Source organism: Lygodium microphyllum, chromosome 3 (assembly GCF_053477565.2).
Source record: "Lygodium microphyllum isolate KBCC chromosome 3, Lygodium_microphyllum_v1.1.10, whole genome shotgun sequence".
NCBI classification, from domain to species: Eukaryota; Viridiplantae; Streptophyta; class Polypodiopsida; order Schizaeales; family Lygodiaceae; genus Lygodium; species Lygodium microphyllum.
Genome location: NC_141137.1, coordinates 150,697,021 through 150,717,228, shown reverse-complemented (window position 1 = coordinate 150,717,228; position 20,208 = coordinate 150,697,021). Strand labels below are relative to the sequence as shown.

The 20,208-nt window shown below is 39.2% G+C and overlaps 1 protein-coding gene across 1 annotated transcript in view; it reads left to right on the top strand.

The window, feature by feature from the left end:
- Window positions 1–3,882, top strand: part of LOC148039041 (uncharacterized) — a 183,147-nt gene extending 179,265 nt beyond the window's left edge. Inside the window, exons 29-30 of the mRNA XM_087674909.1 lie at window positions 434–583; window positions 710–3,882. Coding sequence (XP_087531035.1) covers window positions 434–583; window positions 710–3,256 — 2,697 coding nt within the window. The 3' untranslated portion in view covers window positions 3,257–3,882. The remainder of the gene's footprint in view (window positions 1–433; window positions 584–709) is intronic.
- The last annotated feature ends 16,326 nt before the right edge of the window (window positions 3,883–20,208 follow it).

Here is a 20,208-nt window from a genome sequence, read left to right as displayed (position 1 = left end):
CTAATGATGATGTTGTGCAGTTAGGTTTTGTTATCAAATTGAACAAGGAAGATAAAGGATTATCAATTTACTTTCCTGCAGATTTAGTGTAGAGGATCTACAAAGCAAATATGTGTGGTGGCATAACATCATAGAGCACCAAAGTGTCTACTTTGCCTCATTAAATGGCTTCTCTAATAATAATGCTATCAGATTAAATGAAAGAAGCAATTGTACTGGTATCAACAATATATGCACTGCCATGCGAGGGAAAAATGGCAGGACCTCTCCTGACATATGTTGAGCTTGCAAAGACCTCTTTGTTTGTTTCTTCAGGAAACATCCTTTTTCCTTCATATTCGTGAAGAAATTGTTGCATATACATGTTCTGTGCAGTTCGATTTATCATCTGTTGGATAATTGCACAGTAACCCTCTCATTTTCCTTGTCTTAGGGTTATATGAACCAGTTTGTGGCATTACGTGATTCAAGAAAGGAGAGGTTAGATTTTCCATCCTACAAAAACATTGTCAAACTCCGCTGTCTTGAAGCGTTTTACATTCATGAAGTGGATTCAGAAAAAGCTTTTCAAATGTTGCACCAGGTAATCCTTTACATCATTAAGCTGATAAGAGAGGCTGTAAATTTATGTGTGCCTTGGAAGTTTATCTGGTACTGATTTCACACTCGTGAGCTTCTCAAATGCTTACCGTGGTCTTTGGTTATCTAGGTTTTAAGTTACATAAGGAGCACTATGCAAAAGCAGCACCAGCAAAAGGAATGGCAAAGGGGGCTGAAGCTGCTCGAAGGAAGAACATGTGGCCAACTTGGATGGCTTCTTGTCGAGCAGACTTCCAAGCAAGATTCTGCAACTGAGGAGTCCATTGGTAAATGCTTGAAGATCTTGGGATTAGCATTTGATGCATACTCCCATGCAGTCAAAGATGTTGAGAATCATGGAGTGGAAATTCCAGCCCATACCATGGCAAAATCATTGCTGAGATTTTCTTTCTTTTGTGACGAGCTTCTGAAATCTGCAGAATCTGCAAAATGGGGTGTAAAGATTCAGGAGGCAATGCAAAAAGACGATGGAGCTAATTTACCCCCTGCTTCCACATATCCAAGTTTGGTTGTGAAGTACATGATGACAGCTCTTCAAGTAGATAGCTCTGTGCAAGCACATCATGGTATTGCAAGGGTGCTGACACTTGTGGGACAGTATACAGAAACATGCAAGGAATTCATCACAGCGTCACAAAACATTGCTAGGTGGCTTTTTATTCCATGGATACCACAAATGCTAGCTGTCATCGATAAAGATGAAGGTGAGGGCTTTATAAGCATTCTGGAGGATATAGCTAGATTGTATCCTCAGGCAATATATTTCGCCTATAATGTCAGCAAGCAAGATTTTGGTCCAGCTGGTTTACAGAGAGCAAAGCATCTAGAAAAATTATTAGAGAGCCCTGTTCTGGAGAGCTTGGTTAGAGGATTAGAAGATCTCTCATTTCCTGAACAACGCCTCCGAGATGGGTTGGCATGGATTAAAAATTGTTTGGGAAGTGGTAATCAAACCAAGGCCAAGGAAGTCTTCAATGCTTTGTTTGAGGATTGCCTGGATGTGGACTCCCTGATGAAAGGAAATCGCCAGTCAGGTGAATATAATATCAAGTTTGCTCGAGAATATGCAAAGAGGGTAACTGATGCTGTAGGTCAGGGTGGTGTGAAGCTTCTTTCAATGGACGAGAAACAATTTACACATGCGACAAATTCTGTAATGGCAAACTTGCAGAAAGCTCTTAAGACACTTCAAACTGGCAGCCTAAGTTTGAACTCTTTTTCAAAATGGATGGCCGACTTTGATCAAGCTAGGGATACATGGTCCACACAAGAAGATACTTATGTTGGCACAAAATGTCTTGCAGCCTCTAGTGTAGTTCACATGTTTGGAAGTTTTCATGGTTTTCAAGAACCTGATCTGGGTGCACATATAAAACTTGTTAGCTTTGATCAGACGATAATATCTTTGAACTCTAAACAACGTCCAAAGGTCTTGAAAGTGAGGGGGTCAGATGAGCATGAGTACAAGTTTATTGTAAAAGGTGGTGAGGATTTACGTTTAGACCAGAGGATAGAGCAACTCTTTGATGTGATGAATAGCATTTTGAGCCGAGATCCGAGCTGTTCTCAAAGAAAGCTGTGTGTTCGCACTTATGCAGTCATTCCTGTATCAAGGCAATGTGGATTGCTTCAATTTGTTGAAAACACTCAGCCGCTGGATGATGTGATCAAAGATGGACTTGCATGTACGCTACCTGCACTTGGACAACCTGGCAAGACTGCCCCCCTGGAGGTCATGTCTAATGTCAGGATAAAATTCCAGGAATGGCTGGAGAAAAGGGGTGGAGCACAGAATCTGGCTGACTGTTATAAAAATATGTATTCTAAAGTCCATTTTGATGAGATTGCTGACAAAATGAACACGCTGATTTCTGGGATCCCATGGGACACTCTTCGAAACGGTTTGTTCAAGCTGACAACGAGTGCAGAATCCTTTATTGCATTGCGTTCACAGTATCAACACAGTCTAGCTGTGTTAAGTGTTTGTGGGTACATTGCTGGAGTAGGTGACAGACACTTATCCAACATTTTGGTGGACATGAAAGGCGGTTCACTTGTCCCCATTGATTTCGGATACAGCTTTGGAACAGGAGTGATCCTCTTGCCAGTTCCTGAACTCATCCCATTTAGATTAACTCGTCAACTTGCAAATGTTCTACTCCCTCAAGATGCTTTAGGACTGCTTCGGAATGATATGGTACATGTGATGACCGCATTACGAAGTAGTAAAGATGTTATTTCAGCTGTCATGGGCGTGTTTGTAAAAGAACCCTTGTTAGATTGGAAAACTGAGGCTATGAAGACCATGGCTTTGCGAAATATTGAATCAGGAACATCGATGCCTGAAGGTGTGGATCCACAAGCAAGCAATGAACAACGACATGTGGCTTTGAAAGTAGACATTGCCCATCGTAAACTGGACCTGTGGAATCCAGCAGAAATCACAATTGCAGAGCTCCAGTCATCAGTTCATGCTGGAAAGCCGTACATGCCTAGCCTAGAGACAATCATTAGGGGGAATAAAGCCTACAATATACGTGCCCGCACTGGAAGTTTCTGTGAATCTGTACAAGAACAGATTGACTGTTTAATTGATCAGGCAACAGATCCCAATCTCCTCGGTAGGATCTGGCTGGGATGGCAGCCTTGGATATGATGAAGCATTGAAAGGGTGCAGCATCTGTGTCCACTTTGGTGCCCTTGGTATAAGCTCACTCTAGCATCCAAGTTATGTCCTATGCACTTATCAAAGCTTGTGGCACTTTCTGCTGTGCATTTTCTGTGCTTAATATGGGAGAACATGTATGGCAAAAGACAGAGAGATAACAAACACTGGGAGTGTGATACAGGAACCTTATACAACCACTCAAAGAGCTAGAGGGTTTCCTCAGATAGTTCTATTGGTAGTGTCTGCAGATAATTTTTGTGTACACGTCATTTTGTTGCAGAAGTTATAGCTCCAATTCTGGTCAATATCGTCTGCAATTCTCCCATCTCTCGTTAAATTTTGCACCATCCCAAGGTCATGCACTTGACACTATGTTGATAACGAATTGTTATATTGTTTTAACAAAAAAGGATATTAACTTTTGATGATACATAAATGTTAGAATGTGAGCTGGTATGTTTATTGGTACTGTCGGCAGACAAGCGATCTTGGGAAATAGTTTCTGTTAAAATGTTTGATGATATAAGCTATTAATTCAATTCCTCTCAATAACGACTAGGACTATTCCAAGGTCATTTTCGTCGACAATCAATGAAATGAGGATGCGCGCCTTGCTAATGGAATGGAGCATTGTCACAGAAAGAGAGGCAGATATGTATTGACGACCACTAGGGGCCAAATTGGATGGAGACAGCAATTATCATTAGTCCACATCTGAAGTATCGTGTAAGAATTGATTACTGCATCCTGTATCTAGTCTTGTCCAGCATGCTCTGAGTGTGCAATCATGATGCGTAATGAGCAATCTATCACTGGCTCCATCCAATGAGTACAATGTGATGTAATATGTGGCACATCAATCAAGGAGCAAGGACTTGCATCTTTTCTTTGTTTTGGTGAAACAAGCTGTGGCTAATTATATTATTCAAAAGAAAATACAATGAAGTACAAATGCTCAATAGTCTGTCACTAAGCAACACTTCATAAAGAGAATACCAGCAACAATTTGCTATGTACCAAGTTGTCGTTGACAAGGCCTCATTGACGACTAGAGCTTAGTCCACTAAGGAGGGGCTAGTGATGCTCTTATAGGTTAGCTTACACCAAGTAGAATCTAACACAGAACAAACCATTAGGTGGTGGTGCTATCGAGACCCACTTGAAACCCAAGGTATATGGTGGTGTCCCTACACATCCATGTGAAACCCAAGTAGAGTCTCCAACGAGTGTTGTTTAGATATGAATGAAAATCAATAGACTTTTAAAAAACTTGTATTTTGAAGTTAATGGTTAGCCCCATCACCTTCTCAAGGTAAGAGCTAACTCTCTCATATTGATCATGGAGGTCACTAATCTAGTCCCTCAAAGTGTTGCATGGTTGCAATTTAGCATAAAGTCGTATTTTTGTGCTCAAAATATACATGAGATGTAGAGAGTATTGTGCCCTCTTATCATTTGGCTTGATAAGGTAGCTCACACCCATAACTCTTGGCTTTAGGGGAGTCTTAAAGCAACCATTGAATGGCCAATAAGTCTTGTCATAAAGCCCTCCTAGTACTATTGTCTTGAACGTAGAGTTGCCTCTTAGCAGAGCCTACTCAACTCTCTTAGGGCTTGTATCACCTCCTTTGCAATTTATCCATCTTTATTGATTATTTGATCCAAAAGCTAGAAGATCACATTTGTTCTAGATACCATCTCTAACATGCTTTAGATAGACACAAACTATGTACCTATGACAAGACTCATCAAAAACTATATCCCTTGCCTTGAAGATGAGCATGATTGGAGCATGTTCTCACCACTCTCTACTTTCCATTCACCAAGGAGAGAATATAAAGAAGCCTATGAACGAATGAGTCAAATGGAGTGGAGAACTCATTATATAGATGGTTGGGCCTAGCAAGAGTAGACTTACATTATTGATCCTCGTCATGAAGCCTTAACCATCTTTAACTAGGGCTATAGGTCTCAATGTCCCTATTGATCACCTTAAAATTCACAAAATACTTGCTCGATGTGATGGTCTCTCAAGACAACCTTGAGGCTAATCTATTCAACATGAGTGGAAATGGAGCAAGTTACACAAATCGCTATTCAATAACCACAATGACCTAGTCATGTCATTAATGAGGCTAATCTATTCAACATGAGTGGAAATGGAGCAAGTTACACAAATCACAAAGAAATGAGAATCCTCCTCTACATCACCAATAGAAACCCTGACACTAGGACAGGCAGCATACAAATCACCTGCAGTGTTATTGGCAGCTCTCATACGCCACCCATGCTCTACATCCATAGGCCATCTGTTACTCTCATAAACTCCACGATACAAGACATGTTTGGTTAGATGTACATTGACATTAGGAGCGTACCTCTACATGTGGTAATGTGCACAATATCACAACGAACCCCAATGCTAAGCCCCACAAAGCAAAAAACCTCACTTAAGAAATTCTTGATACACATCTTGTTCTAGAAGAATTACAAAAGCTTCTCAAGGTGGGTTTTATCTACGAGATAGAGCATATGGATTGGGTATCATTGATAGTATTGATGCTCAAGAACTTAAAAATTTGAGTATGTATCAACTATAAGAATATGAATGTGGCCACCAAGAAAGACCATTATCCATTGCTATACATGGAGCACATGATTGAACAAGTGCCAAGCAAGGGTGCATATGGCTTTCTCGATGGGTTTTACCTAAATTGAGTGTTCTTTGATTGGTGTAGGCAATACTAGCTTTGTTTAAATCCCCTCAAGTGTTAGTATTAGGTGAAGCATAGAGTTATTTTGGGTCATGTAGTATAAAAAATGATATATCCACAAATGTAGCCAAAATTTTAGTCATTTGGAATTGCTTCCACCTACTAATCCCAAGGGTGTTCAATGCTTTCTTGGCCACATTGGTTACTACATATGTCCTATGTTGAACTATGCCGCCATGGCTAGATTCTTGTATAGGCTCTTAGTGAACTATGAATGTATGGAGGAGTGCGAAAACACCACTACATCTAACTGACAAGCCTCGGGCTAGAAAGTAACCTTCCATCTACATATTGATACATCAGAGATTGCAATTGGAGTAGTACTTTGCTTACCATGGTTCACAATATGGCTATTCCAAACGAATTTCACTAGTAAGAAACTCACGAAAATTGAGTGTGGACCATCAAGTCGTGTTGTACTTGATGGATAAACTTACTTCTGTTGTTGCAATTCAATTTCAATGTGATCATGAGGAAGGGAAAGCAACACTATGTTCGTAGATCACATGTCCCATGTAGCAAATGGAGAGGTGGCTATTGGAATTGATGATAACCTTTTGGATTCCCCCTTGTTCATGTTATAAGAAGCAAAGCTTTTTAAAATCAATCTAACAACCTATTGGGTGGATGACATTGTGTAGATATTGGAGCATGGACTTCCTGAGCACCCAATAGAGAAATCTAGACTGGTACCCCTCACTATCAAGACTAGTCCCTAGCAATTCATTGTAGAAAAATTATATAGGTTGGGAAGGAAATCTAGACTCATATACCTCATTCTCAAGACTAGACCTTATCGATTGATTGTAGAAAAGTTATATAGGTTGGGAAGGAGATCTAGCATACACCTCATTCTCAAGATTAGACCTTACCAATTGATACAGAAAAGTTTCTAGGTTGGGATAGGATGATCTACTGAGGAGATGAGTCATCAGCCTCATTCTCAAGACTAGACCTTACCAATTAATTACAAGGAAATCTAAACTTATAGGCCTCATTTTCAAGACTAGACTTACCAATGGATTGTAGGGAAATTGTATAGGCTATGATAGGATGGTCTACTAAGGAGATGTGTTTATGAGCATGAGTTGGAAAATGTGGTACAATAGGCACATGGAGGAATATGGGAGAGGCCATTTTAATGTGAGAACCATGGCTTGAAGTGTCACAATCACAACTATGGTGGCCAATCCTCTTCAAAGATGCCACTCATTTTGTTAAAAATTTCAATGAGTGCCAAATCACCCAAGTGTCTATAAAGAAAGAAAAGTGGAGCTCACAATTGTATTCACCTATTGGCCCTTCAAAAATAGAGAATTGACTTCATAGGTCCAATCATCCCTACAACACAATACTCTTAGGCTCCATATATCATAGTTGTAACAAATCATATGACAAAATGGATTAAGGCTAGAGCTACACATAAAATGATGAAAGAACGATGGTCAAATTCTTGTGGAATCATGTTATAGCAAGGTTTTGGTATCCCATTGAAATTTTCAATGACCAAGGGATCTATTTTTGAACAAAGTTGGAGAACACGTGTTCTCCACTTTCATGGGTATCCATAAGAAATCAATTCCTAGTATCCACAAGCAAATAGGTAAGCAAAGTCAATAGACAAGACTCTAATCATCAACTTGATAAAGACAATTCTCGAATTGTGAACAAATTGGGATGATTGCACTCGAGGCTCAGTGGAATCGTTCACAAATATGTAAAGCTTATTATGTGGGCTCGAAAGAAGAGACTTTAAAAATATCATATTTATAAAGTTTTTACATATAGAAGGGTACGAGATAAAGGTGTCATTTACAGATTGAATAGAAAAGGGGCATGCTTTATTTCTTAGAAATTCACAGATAAGGGTAACTTTAAATAGGCCTTGAATGCACACAATATAGAGGGTTTACATATAGTAGCTCTCTAAGACTCTAGGCATCTAGAACAACTTAAAACAACCACATTTCAAACACAATTCAAAATAACCTATGGCATTGATGCTAAAATTCTTATTAAGTTCTAGATCCTTAGTCTATGCACAATTAGGAAGGAAACAATTTCTAGATCGATAATCTCATCGAATTGAAGAATCTCACAAAAACTAGACTTTTTGCTAGCCATTCACTGACTTTTGAGAAGGCTTGTCAAAAGTCCTAGTTCCATATGCAACAAATAACATTTGATGCAAGAATTAATCCTCATGTATTTGCTTAAGGAACACAAATGAAAGATGAAGCTTAGGGGCTTAGGGCCCTACCACATTTGTGCAAACAACCAACTTGGAAATATGGAACTAGAGACCTTGAATGCAGATAAAATTGGATATTTCAATGGACAATGCATTAAGAAATACTACCTCTTGGTTCATCACAAACACAAGCAATCGGTAGCACCAATAAGCACTCTAGCTAATCTCAATACAATGATAGAACCAATCCGCTAAAGTCATGTGCACTCATCAAAACCACATAACTTCAATGCTAGGATATTGGTTAGAAACAATCTTGATGTGGATGAGGATCCAAGTATCCCTCCTACCTACCTTAGTGTCAAGCTAGTTGCTACAATGAAAGTCAAATTTGACACGCTCATAGATGATGGGGATATGACTTCAATACCTTCCCTATCCATTTTGGGTCCAATTAGGCTAGCCACCTCTCATGCTAACCAACACATTTTTTTTTTCCATATTGTGATAAACCCTACTTATTGTTAGGCAAGTCCCAACTTATGTTGATGATTGAAATAGAGAGCATCCCACCATCTTCTAATAGAGAAGATGTAGGATAGGAGATTTTTCTAGGCCAACACTTCTTATAGCAAGTGGAATGTAATGTCAACTACCTCAAGAACTACATTCACTTGGTAAATATTTGGACCAAGGTAATCTCTGCTTTCAACATAGGAGAGTTGGTTGAGAGAAAACCCAAACTCCTAAGTCTAACCCACCACATAATCCTATCTAGGAGAAAGAAACTTTACTTTAGAATTTCTAGAGACTTGAGAGAAAAAGCTAGCACTAGTGAGCGACAATGAATCCACATTGCAATCCAAGGAAAAAACTCACCTCCAATAGTGACCAAAGAAACAAGCTAAGTCCACTAGAAAAAATCATCTCCACCAGTGGTGACCAAAGAAACACGCTTAGTCCACCACACAACCAACCAAAACATATCCTCAATAAATGACAATATACTTCACTAAGGTGGGTGCTTAGAACTCTTCTTGCATCACAATGATATTATCAAGGAAATTGCCTAATATTGGTTCCCAAGTGCTCACAACCAATTTGATAGATCCTCTATGCATCAATAAGAAATGACACAAGTGGTCAATTGAAAAGTGTAGTTAAATTTGTAGAGCCAAAGGTCTTGACAAGACATTCTAAATCCTAATGACTTTTGTGGATAATAGTGACAAAAAAGAAATCTCCTTTTGAGGCATTAAGGTCAACACTTTTTCATTTCCATTTTCCTTCAATTCTATGCATATATAATCAATTGAATTTTGTATCAATCTTTTAAATATTTCTCAAAAAGCCATGCATTTTCAATTTTAGTTGTTTGGCTTATGTATCATTGCAATTTCTTTTAATATTATGTGATACTTGTAAGTAATGAGTGACTTTATCAAAATAAAGTTGCTAAGATCCATCTAAATCCCCTTTATCTTTTTAGATGTTACAAAATGTCTCCTACCCCTCTTACAAAACCCTCCCTCCCTTTTGGAGAAAAAGAAAAGAGAATGAAAAATAATTAGAAGAAGAAAAAAAGGGGCCATTGATGGTCGATTTCCCTCCATCTCCCTCCTAATTGTGATACTTCTCTCTCCCTCATGTGCTTTCCCTCAACCCTCTTTGCATTGCACACCTTGCCAATAACCCCTCAATATCCCCTTTCCCCTTAAACCTCCATGTTTCTTCCCTTGTCATGCCCTCCCTCCCCTCTCCCTTGTTGTCCAATCCCTTGCCCACCTTGCCACATAGTCCTCCCCCTCCTCCTCCCCCATGCACACCGACCCCTTTACCCCTCTTGTTAGCTCATCCCCTACCCACCCTCAATCTCTCAATGCCACCTCACTCCCCTTCCCTCACACATTGTTATGCGATACTCAAACCCCCTTCCGTCGTGGGGATGACGGGACCTCTCATAAATATGTAAGTCTATCATCTAGACTCAACACAAGGGATTTTTGAAACCCCTTTTTCAAGACCTTGTTACATACATATAAGGGTGTGATTAAATGGGTATATCCATAGGTTGACTAGAAAAAAATGTGTTCAATTCATGATAAATTTATAGGTAACGGGTTTTTTAATTAGTCCTTTAATGCATGTGATAGTATGGGTTTACGCATACTAAATTTCCCTCCCAAAACCTATGGCCCATGATTAGTGAGAGATTGTCTGAAAGTGAGGAAGAACAAAAAGAGTATAGCCCCCTTCCATCATGGGGATGGACCTCTCATAAATATGTAAGTCTATCATCTAGACTCAACATAAGGGATTTTTGAAACCCCTTTTTCAAGGCCTTGTTACATATGTAAGGGTGTGATTAAATAGGTATATCCATAGGTTAGCTAGAAAAGTATGTGTTCAATTCATGATAAATTTATAGATAATGGGTTTTAAATTATTCCTTTAATGCATGTGATAGTATGGGTTTACACATACTGAATCTCCCTCCCAAAACCCATGGCCCATGATTAGTGAGAGTGTCTGAAAGTAAGGAAGAACAAAAAGAATATATAGATGCATTTGTGTACACATGCATGCGTGTGTACATACATGCACATATTTATATTACTAACACACATACATATACTCCTGTATATGGCTATGTGTGTGTGTGTGTGTGTGTGTGTGTGTGTAGAGAGAGAGAGAGAGAGAGAGAGAGAGAGAGAGAGAGAGAGGGAGAGAGGGAGGGAGGGAGGGAGGGAGGGAGGGAGGGAGGGGGGGGGGGGGGAAGATTAGTGGTTTCTTTCTTCATCATCATCCTTAGTAGCATCTTTTCCTTCCTTCTTAACCATAGTCAAAACATTGTGGTACCAAGGCAAAGGAGAGGAATGGAACCATGGAAGTTGGAGGTACCAATCAAGCTAGCAAGTTAACCATAGAGAAAAAGGACAAAGAAAAAGGGATAGTTACATTCCATCATTGCTAACAAGTCCAGGTTTTTTTTGTAATATTGAGTTCTTGTTACATTACTTTCATAGTCAAGATTTTTTAGATGCGTTTTCATACTTCTTTTATATAACTCCCATGTGATTATAGAATATTCAAATGGATATATATAAAAATTAGATCCATGGGACAAACAATATTCTCAATAGTTGGACTAACCTTAAGGTTTGATGGCACTGCTAGAGAAAATGAGATAGACTCGAAAGGGCACTACTTGGTATCTTGGGTCAAGAACCAAGTGGTCTGAAGTGTTGAAGACAATGAGATAAACTCGAAAAGACACTACTTGGTATCTAGGGTCAAGAACCAAGTGATGTGAAAGGCCAAACTCATTTTCACTATGAGGATTTGTCCCAAATGCCAACCTTGGCTAGAAATCAAGAAGTAACACATGGACTAGCCATATGTCAACTTGCAATTGAAGATCTTTGATCACGTGTCCCCATTAAGTGCACTTCAATCCCTCCACAAGTGCTAGCTTAATACTCTCTATAGGCCTTGAAAGAACATATCAAAAGAAGGAAAAAAAGACATTGCACATTCTTCTTAAACAACACTATCCTTCTAATGATGATCACAAATGCTACCATGGTTTGGCCCTCTTATTAGTTGTCTCTTTGCAATTGATTAGCATTCTAATTACAAAATTTTCCTTTACAATAGCATCATCAACAAGTGCACTTTGGTATGGGCACGTGGCACTAGGCTAAAGATCCAATTATATGCATCTAATAGACTTCTTTGTGATGGATATGGGTAATCTTACAAGAAGGACAACTAATCCATTGGTTTAAGAAAACTAAATTAAGTCCCAATCATGTGAAAGAACTGCTTTCTTCTAGTAGACAGAAAAATTCATATAATTGTTTTCTCAAAAGATGACTAGCTATTAGGGATGAAATCCCATGATTGGCATAAGATATGTTAGGTTTAACTTGTTCTTGATTGCAAGTAGCCTCAATATTTCACTATTTAGTATCTACTCGATGTCTGTGAAGCTTCTTCATTCCTAACAATTTGTACTACTAATCGTGATTGCGGGGTGCCTCACTCTAGAAATACACTAGGCAATTTACATGTTGTAGAATTTAGTGTAATGGATCTCACAGAAGGAGATTAAGACATCCTCTATTGAATCTGCAAGGTTGGGAGCCGTGGAGATGGTTTGTCTCTTTGAGAAGTACCTACCCATGAGCATGCTCACGATACAAACTCACTTCTTGGTACATCTTGTAGATGAAGTGGAGATTGCAAGACCTGTCCATACACGATGGATGTTCTTCTTGGAGCACTTCATGAAAACCTTGAATGGCTTGGTGCGACAATGAGCTTGGCGATGGCATGGCTGAAGGTTAGCTAGTGTCGGAGGTATTAATGTATATTTCAGAGTGGATATCGACGACGGTGGAGTCATACAACAGTATGCTATGGTCATTGAAGGATGATGATAGACTCTGACCGGAGATGTGGTGGTTGAAAATGGAGTAGAAAAAAGGATGGATGTTGCCATGGAGGAGAAAGTGAATAGTTTTTGTATGTTGCATTATGCATCCATGGAAAAGTGGCTTGCTAGGTAGTACGAGCAAGCCAAAAGAGATCGAGAGGAGGCATGATTAGAATTTTTACATAGTACATACTATCGATTGATTCAATATCCTGAGGGCATAGAGAAGATGTTGCAGTTTATCTCTATGCGGCGGTTACATGGAGCTTTAATTGTAGCTTCTCGTGAAGGGATAGAGATCTGTACTAAGAAGTGGTAATTCTCGAGGGGATATAGTTCAAAGTTGACCACATGCTTTATTTGCTATCATATCTAAATTTTATGCGCAATACTAATCTAACCGTTTCAATGTATAGTATAAAATCTATAGTGCAGCATGGTCACGCGGGTGAAATTTCTATGTTGAGCGTATTGACGAAATACACTCCACAATGGATTTTGGTGTCATGGCAAAGTTCGAGCAAGAGAGACGACTGCGGGCCATGGATTCAAATACTGTAGTAGATGAGATGGAGTATTTTGGAAACTTGCAAAGTATTATCTCAATGGATTTCGAGAAAAGATGGATAGATTTGCATGATACGTTTATCTTGCCGAGTCATTGTGAACAGGTGCATGACCTATTTTTCAAAATTTTTCATGACACGAAACAATCACAAATGTTGATTCACTCTTATATATGATATTACATAGATAATCTTCTATCCAAATCCTCGACAACCTCGATGGTGATATGTTGTGCTGTCAAGTCCTCAGAGTATGCGAGTATATGATGAAAGAAATGTTTCCACACTGTATACGAGAAGAGTATATAGGTGAAGGGATCGATATTGCACAAGGTAGAGAGCAAACAGGGCTTGGAGTGTGTAGAGGAGACATGCACGTGTAACGTAGATGAAGAGAGAAGTGACCACGAATTTTTTGAGAATGAAGTGGAATCCTCTTTTTATGGTGACCTATCTATAGACCTTCCAGTGTATGCCGATTTGTGTCAAGAGATTGACATGGGGCCATAGGTTCGGTCATATTTGCATCCACTTGCTCAATTCGTTGATGATTCACTTTTAAGGATACTTTAGTATATGCATTTTAATGAGTATCCTTTTTTTAGAGTTATATTGTCGTGCTTTATCTAAATCCTTATATTGATTATGCTAACATTATTTTTTGTCTATGTATGTTATCTTTGATGATACCTAGAGAGCAGCATGAGTCGAGGGATGAGCAATGAGGAGTTGCAGGAGATATTCACACATAGTATGTCTCTAAATTAGATGGACCGATTTAGAGATATGGTGGACCAAGAGTTGTCATGGATATCATCAGGCCATTCTATGAGGTTGACTTCAGTATGCTCCAATGCTTTGATTTCCAGTTGACGACGTTGATACTCTAGATTGGCTCTAGATGGAGGGAGTGTTTATGCGGGTTGCTACGAAGATGTGGATGCTATGAGCCTAGGATCGATTCCAATGAGGATTCCCACTCCTCGCTCTCATATCGATTCTAGAGAGGGTGGCTCAAGTGGGTGATGTGGAGGTACCGACCTACTCCAAGCGATACTACCCTGGAAGGTACGCCAGATGTATAGGGGTCTCCTGGTTATGCCTAGGAGCATGGTCATCATAGGTGGGAGAGGACACACCTTAGACATAACCTAGTAGGGTATGGATGCCTCATGGATGACAAGACAGGTGCTGTGATCATAAATGATAAGGGGAGGAGGGTAATGTCTCACATGAGAGAGTTGTGCCATCAAGTATTTAGACACAATGTTCTAGACCATTGAAAGAAAATACCAAAGGGGAGCAAGGACTATGTAGTGGCATCATTGCATGATGAGGAGTTTTCGGTACCTATGATAGAGAGGTTTTCCACTGGGTGGATGATGGAGTGTATGCATGTATACATGTAACATAGATGATCAGATGCATGTAAGGCAATCAAGAGTGGCGCCTCAAGCCCGAGTGGCTAGATATAGAGGATTGGTGAAGATTCAAGGAGGAGGCAATAGATTCTTCAGGACGATGGCGACAGTAGTGGGAGGCAATAATGAGGGCACAATTGAAGGTAGGGGTCACGCATCATACGGGGAGTGGCGGCCATAGGACTTATTTGGAGGACTTTGTAAGTTTTCTTTTGGTTCTTCTTACTTTGTTATTTAGAATGTCACTTGTACTAATAATCGTATTTCTAACAATGCTATTCTATTTTATTTGCAACATTCCATCAGAAACCACGATCCCAGAAGTTTGGATACTCGATATGCAGAGAGACACGGTCTCATTGCACTTAAGGATAGATTGTACGCACTGTCGTGTCGCTATGCGCACACCGTGTAAAAAAAATCTAGAGTCTGGCTTCCTTTTAGATTTAGAGAGCCAATGCCACTTTAGGCATTAGTATTAGTGTCCATGGTTTAAAATATTAGATTTTTTTGGACAAGTTTTTAGTCAATTTTTGATATTCTAGATATTATCTCTTGTAAAAATCCATAAAACTATAGATAACTTCCAGATTAGGAGGACATGTAAAAGAAAATATGTAGCTTTCAGCCAATTTGAGAGGATTTTATGAAAAAAAAATAGATTAGCGAAATCGCACGATGCACAAGCACTGTTTTCAGGCAGTGAACAACACTCCGAAAGTGGGAGATGAAGGAGTGATCTGGTAGGATTCTGGCTAGGTGTCTTGGTATTTAACCCCCCTTTCGGAGCCATTGGAAGCATCAAATTGGCAATCTGAGCAGCATAGAAGAAGGTATTATTTTATACACGTTTTTGTTTATTAGAGTTATATTTTCTCATAATGCTGAAAGAAACTGAATTCAATCGCTTCGAACCCCTTCTCTTTTGTTTACTCCTCTCCTTGAATCTACCTACACCCTCCTGTCTCTTATCTTCAAGAACTTGGCTGAAAACTTCAACCCTTCTCTTAATCCCTATAGTGACCTTCAACCCGACGCGCTGTGACATTGATGAATCTAATGTGAAGGTCGGTGTAAGAGAACTCCAAGATGGGGGATTCTTCAATAGATACTCTACAACAATTGGTGTGCATATACTGCAGCAGACTCAACAACAACAAATCCAAATGTTACAACAATAAAAACAAAGGCAAGACGAAGAGAAGATTGATTCCACAACTATCAAGGCCCTAAAGAAAGTTGGGCGTGAATTAAAACAATTTAATCGTCAAAATGTCTATGTTTTTATTCACTTATATGTTGAAAAAATTCTCTTCTTTGGTGTACCACAACATGCATGGAGCCGTTATTTTGCCAGACTAGCCAAGCATGGACTTCAAGAAAGAATCCATGGTCTTTTTCAACAAGATGTGGATTGGGCTGCATTCAAAAAAGCCCTACGCGAAGAATTCTTCTTAGAAGACTGTGGCCTAATGACGAAGAAAAGTTTCAGTGAATGGGTTGAAAAACCCAACAAAGATTTAGTTACAATAGCTCTATACCATGAGTTTGAAATTAAATTTGGACAACTTGATGCTGAAGACCAACAAAGTATGGAAGGTCAGAAGATTGAATTATTTCTTAAGGCTGCACATCCCATTCTGCAAGACAAGCTTGGTGATCTCCTAGAAGATGCTACCTCCGAATCAGGAGTCAAGACTGCATGGATAGACGTTATTGATGCAATTAACATGATTGCTCGAAGAGAGAAGATGCGACTAAGATTGGGCTCTACTTCAACTTCAACAACTCCATTGATGGAGCTTGTTCCATCTTCAAAATATTGCTTTGACTAATCAACCAACTCTTCCTTCTTCTCTTCCTTCTAAAAATGATGTAATGGATGAACTCATTAAAAGCATGTGTGATCTTCATCTGAATCTTACAGAAATTAGTTCCAAAGTAGAGAAGCTAGATGTCAAAGTCGAAGAGCGAGGACGAGCATCAACTCAAAGACCCATGAGAGAAGGCTTTAAGAGGCGCTGTATTTGGTGTGACAGCCAACAACATGACAAGAGGGAGTGTTCTGCCTTCCGTGAGGCTGAAGCACAGAAGCTTGTCTTTTGGAAAGATAGAAAAATTCATGCGGCTGAAACTAGTCTTCCACTGGAGGCAAATTTTGGCAATGGTGGAATGAAGAAAAGATTAGAAGATTTAGTTGTAAAGAATGCCTATGCAGCTACCTATGGGCTGCAAATTGAGCCAATTAAATCAAGTTTGAAAGCATGTAAAGCTAATGTGCAATTTAAAGTATGAATGCAGGCACTAGATCAAATGGAACGTGGTAAAGCAACCAAAGAAGATTTGGCTAACGCCAGTCAGTATATTCGAGGAATAACTGGTTGGAAATAACTAGTAGATTCTTTTTTTGCCTTTGCACATTTGGCTAACGTCAATCATAAAGAAGTCTTGATTGAAGAAAAGAGAAGAATAGAAGATGAACCAGGGCATTCCTCTTCTGGCCCTCCAAAACGGGTAATTAGAAGAACACATGAACAACCAAAGATTGCTGAAAATATAACCCCAGATCAAGAGATGGAAGATGTGCCACAAACAAAGAAGACCAAAGGAAAGAAGAAAGGCAAGTAGCCAGGCTACAAATTGCAGTCTGACATAGTCTGGCATAGAATCTGCAACCGATCTCAAACGAGTTCTAGAAGAACGAATTCTAGGAAGCAAAATTGAATTCACCTTAGGCAAAATTCTTGGAATTGCCAAACGTGAATTCCATGATGTAATTATTAATGTAATCAAAAGGAAAAGATAATATGTTGGTGATGAAGCTGAAGAAACAGTGCATGCTTTTTTGCAAGTTCTTCGAGTTTTTGTGTAGGATGAAGAGAAGCTGACTTCGCAAGGAATTCAACTTGAAGCAATTAAAGAATTAATTGCAGCAATTGAAGCTGAAGATAAAGAAAATATGAATGCAAAAATTAAAGAAGTGAAAGCTGAAAATGTAATGGTCGGCTAGTCCAAACCAGTTGGGCAGCCCACCTCTCAAAAAGAAGGATGTCTACAGCACATGCATGAGGAAGAAGAGGCTCAGTTCATTCCAAGGAGTCACTACTCTCGTACGCATTGGGCAAGAGCAACAACGGAGACAATCGTCAAAATTGGAGAAAAAGAAACACCATGTATTGCACTCTTAGACCATGGCTCGGAGATAAACGTCATGGCAAGGAGTCTTTATGAAAGTGGCGGATGGCCCATAGATGTTGATCCAAGTTGGCGAATATGAGAGCTGCAAACAACACTTCTAGAGAGTTATATGCTGCATGTCCTAATGTGCAGGTAACTATTGGAGACATAAAAGACAATTTTCACTTTTTTGTTCAAGACTCTTGTAGTTACCCTATCATTCTTGGGCAACCTTACATTTCTGAAGCCCACTTGGAAACAAAAGCTCTTGATGATGGTTCTTCCTATGCTCGAATTCGAAGCAAGGATAATGAACGAGTTATCCAATTTCTTATTGTGTGTTAACCATCATTGAAACAGAGATCAACTGCGTGATTATCCTGTGCCTCCTAATGCCCGAGAATTCAAGGGTTTTGGGCTGCACTACTATAAAGGGGGACTATGGTAGTGCGTCATGTAAAAAGATTGAACCTCCTTATGCTACAGAAATTGTGTCTCTAGCAAATTTGAATGTATGTACAGCCAATAGTATGGGCTGTTATAAGTCTCTTCCGGCCATGACTAAGACTGAAAGAAAATATTTATGTCATAAAAAAAGGGAATAGAAAACTTATGACATGATGGCTGAAAATGAAGATATTTCGGACATTTTTTTTCCGACTGATTACTACTGACACATTGGCTGAAATATATGCAGCTGCTCATGTAGAAAATCAGGCTGAAAATCAGTCCATAGAAGTATGCACATTGGATTTTTATCAAACAATTCAAGAATTTGTTGAACAAGAAGACAATGGTTTACTCAACAAGACTGAAGCACAAGTGGAGACAAAATACAAAACAGTGGATAAGAAAGTCAAACCTGTGGCAGTCCCACTATCTCCTGAAAGTGAAGGGCTCACTGATAGGGCAGCAAATCAGCCAAGTCTTCGTGATCCTTCCAACATTGGTCACAAGTTCATATTTGAAAGCATAAAAGAGCTCAAAATAGGTGAAAATTCTTTCATTTCGTCGGCTGAAAAACACTCTTTTATGCAAATGCTAATGAAACATGAAAAAGCTTTTGCATTTCAACCAAGTAAAATAGGCTGTGTGGATCTAAATATTGTGGCTCCTATGGTCATTTTTATGGTCCCACATGTGCCTTGGAACCTCAAGCCTATTCCTGTTCCAAGGGCGCATTTGCCCAAATTACTGAAACTTCTAAATGAAAAGATCAGAATGAAGATTTGAGAACCTTCTTCAGCACCCTACTCAAACCAATGGTTTACCGTGTCTAAGAAAAATGGATCTTTATGATTCATTCAAGATCTACAACCTGTTAATCGTGTCACAATTCGAAATGTTGGTTTGGGTCCAATTGTTGATGAGTTTGCTGAAGCTTTTGCAGGTAGAGCAATTTATTCTATGGGTGACCTATATTTAGGATATGACCAATTTCAGCTTTCATTAGAAAGCCGAGACATTACCACAATGAAGACACCTCTTGGATTGGTCCGCATGTGCACTCTACCACAAGGTGCAACAAACTCCATAGCCCATATGATGAATGCCATGCACAAAGTCTCAAGGGACTTTATTCCACAACTTACTCTTCCATTTCTTAATGATGTACCTATCAAGGGATGTGAAGTCAATGAAAGAATGAGGAGCTCGACGAAGATGGTTGCAGGACATTTGTAGTTAACCATATTCATGATTGTGACAAGATTTTGACAAGGCTAGAAGAGGTACATCTTACCCTTTCTGGAGTCAAGTTGATTTTTGGAGTTGAAGAAGTCCTAGTGGTCGGTCATCTATGTGGCCCCTATGGACGCAAACCTTGTCCAATCAAGATAGATGCCATTAGCAAAATGCAAGAAAAATGCACAAATGTTTCAGAGGTGAGAAGATTTCTTGGCGCATGTGTATTCTATCTCATATGGATACCACATTTTGCTCATGTAGCTGAAAATATTTATCAATTATTAAGAAAATGGAATAAAGAGCATACTCTCACTATGCGTAAAATAAATAAGCTATTAATTTTAGCCCCCACTCTCAAATGGGCTGACATTTCAAATGGTCAACCCATCATCCTTACTGTGGATACAAGTCCCATTGGGATAGGATGGTGGGCTGTTGGCCAAGAGGATCTTGAAGGTAATAGGTATGCAATTCATTTTGAAACAAAAGTTCTCAATGAACGTCAAAGAAGGTATGCACAAGTAAAAAGGGAATTGTGGGGAGTTGTAACAACATTAAAGTGTGATTGTGAATACTTTAAAGGTGCTTTCGTAGTGGTAGAAACTGATTTTCTTCCACTCTTGGGCATGATTGCCAACTGCTCTACACCCGACATTGCTATGCTAAGATGAATTGTATATATTAAGT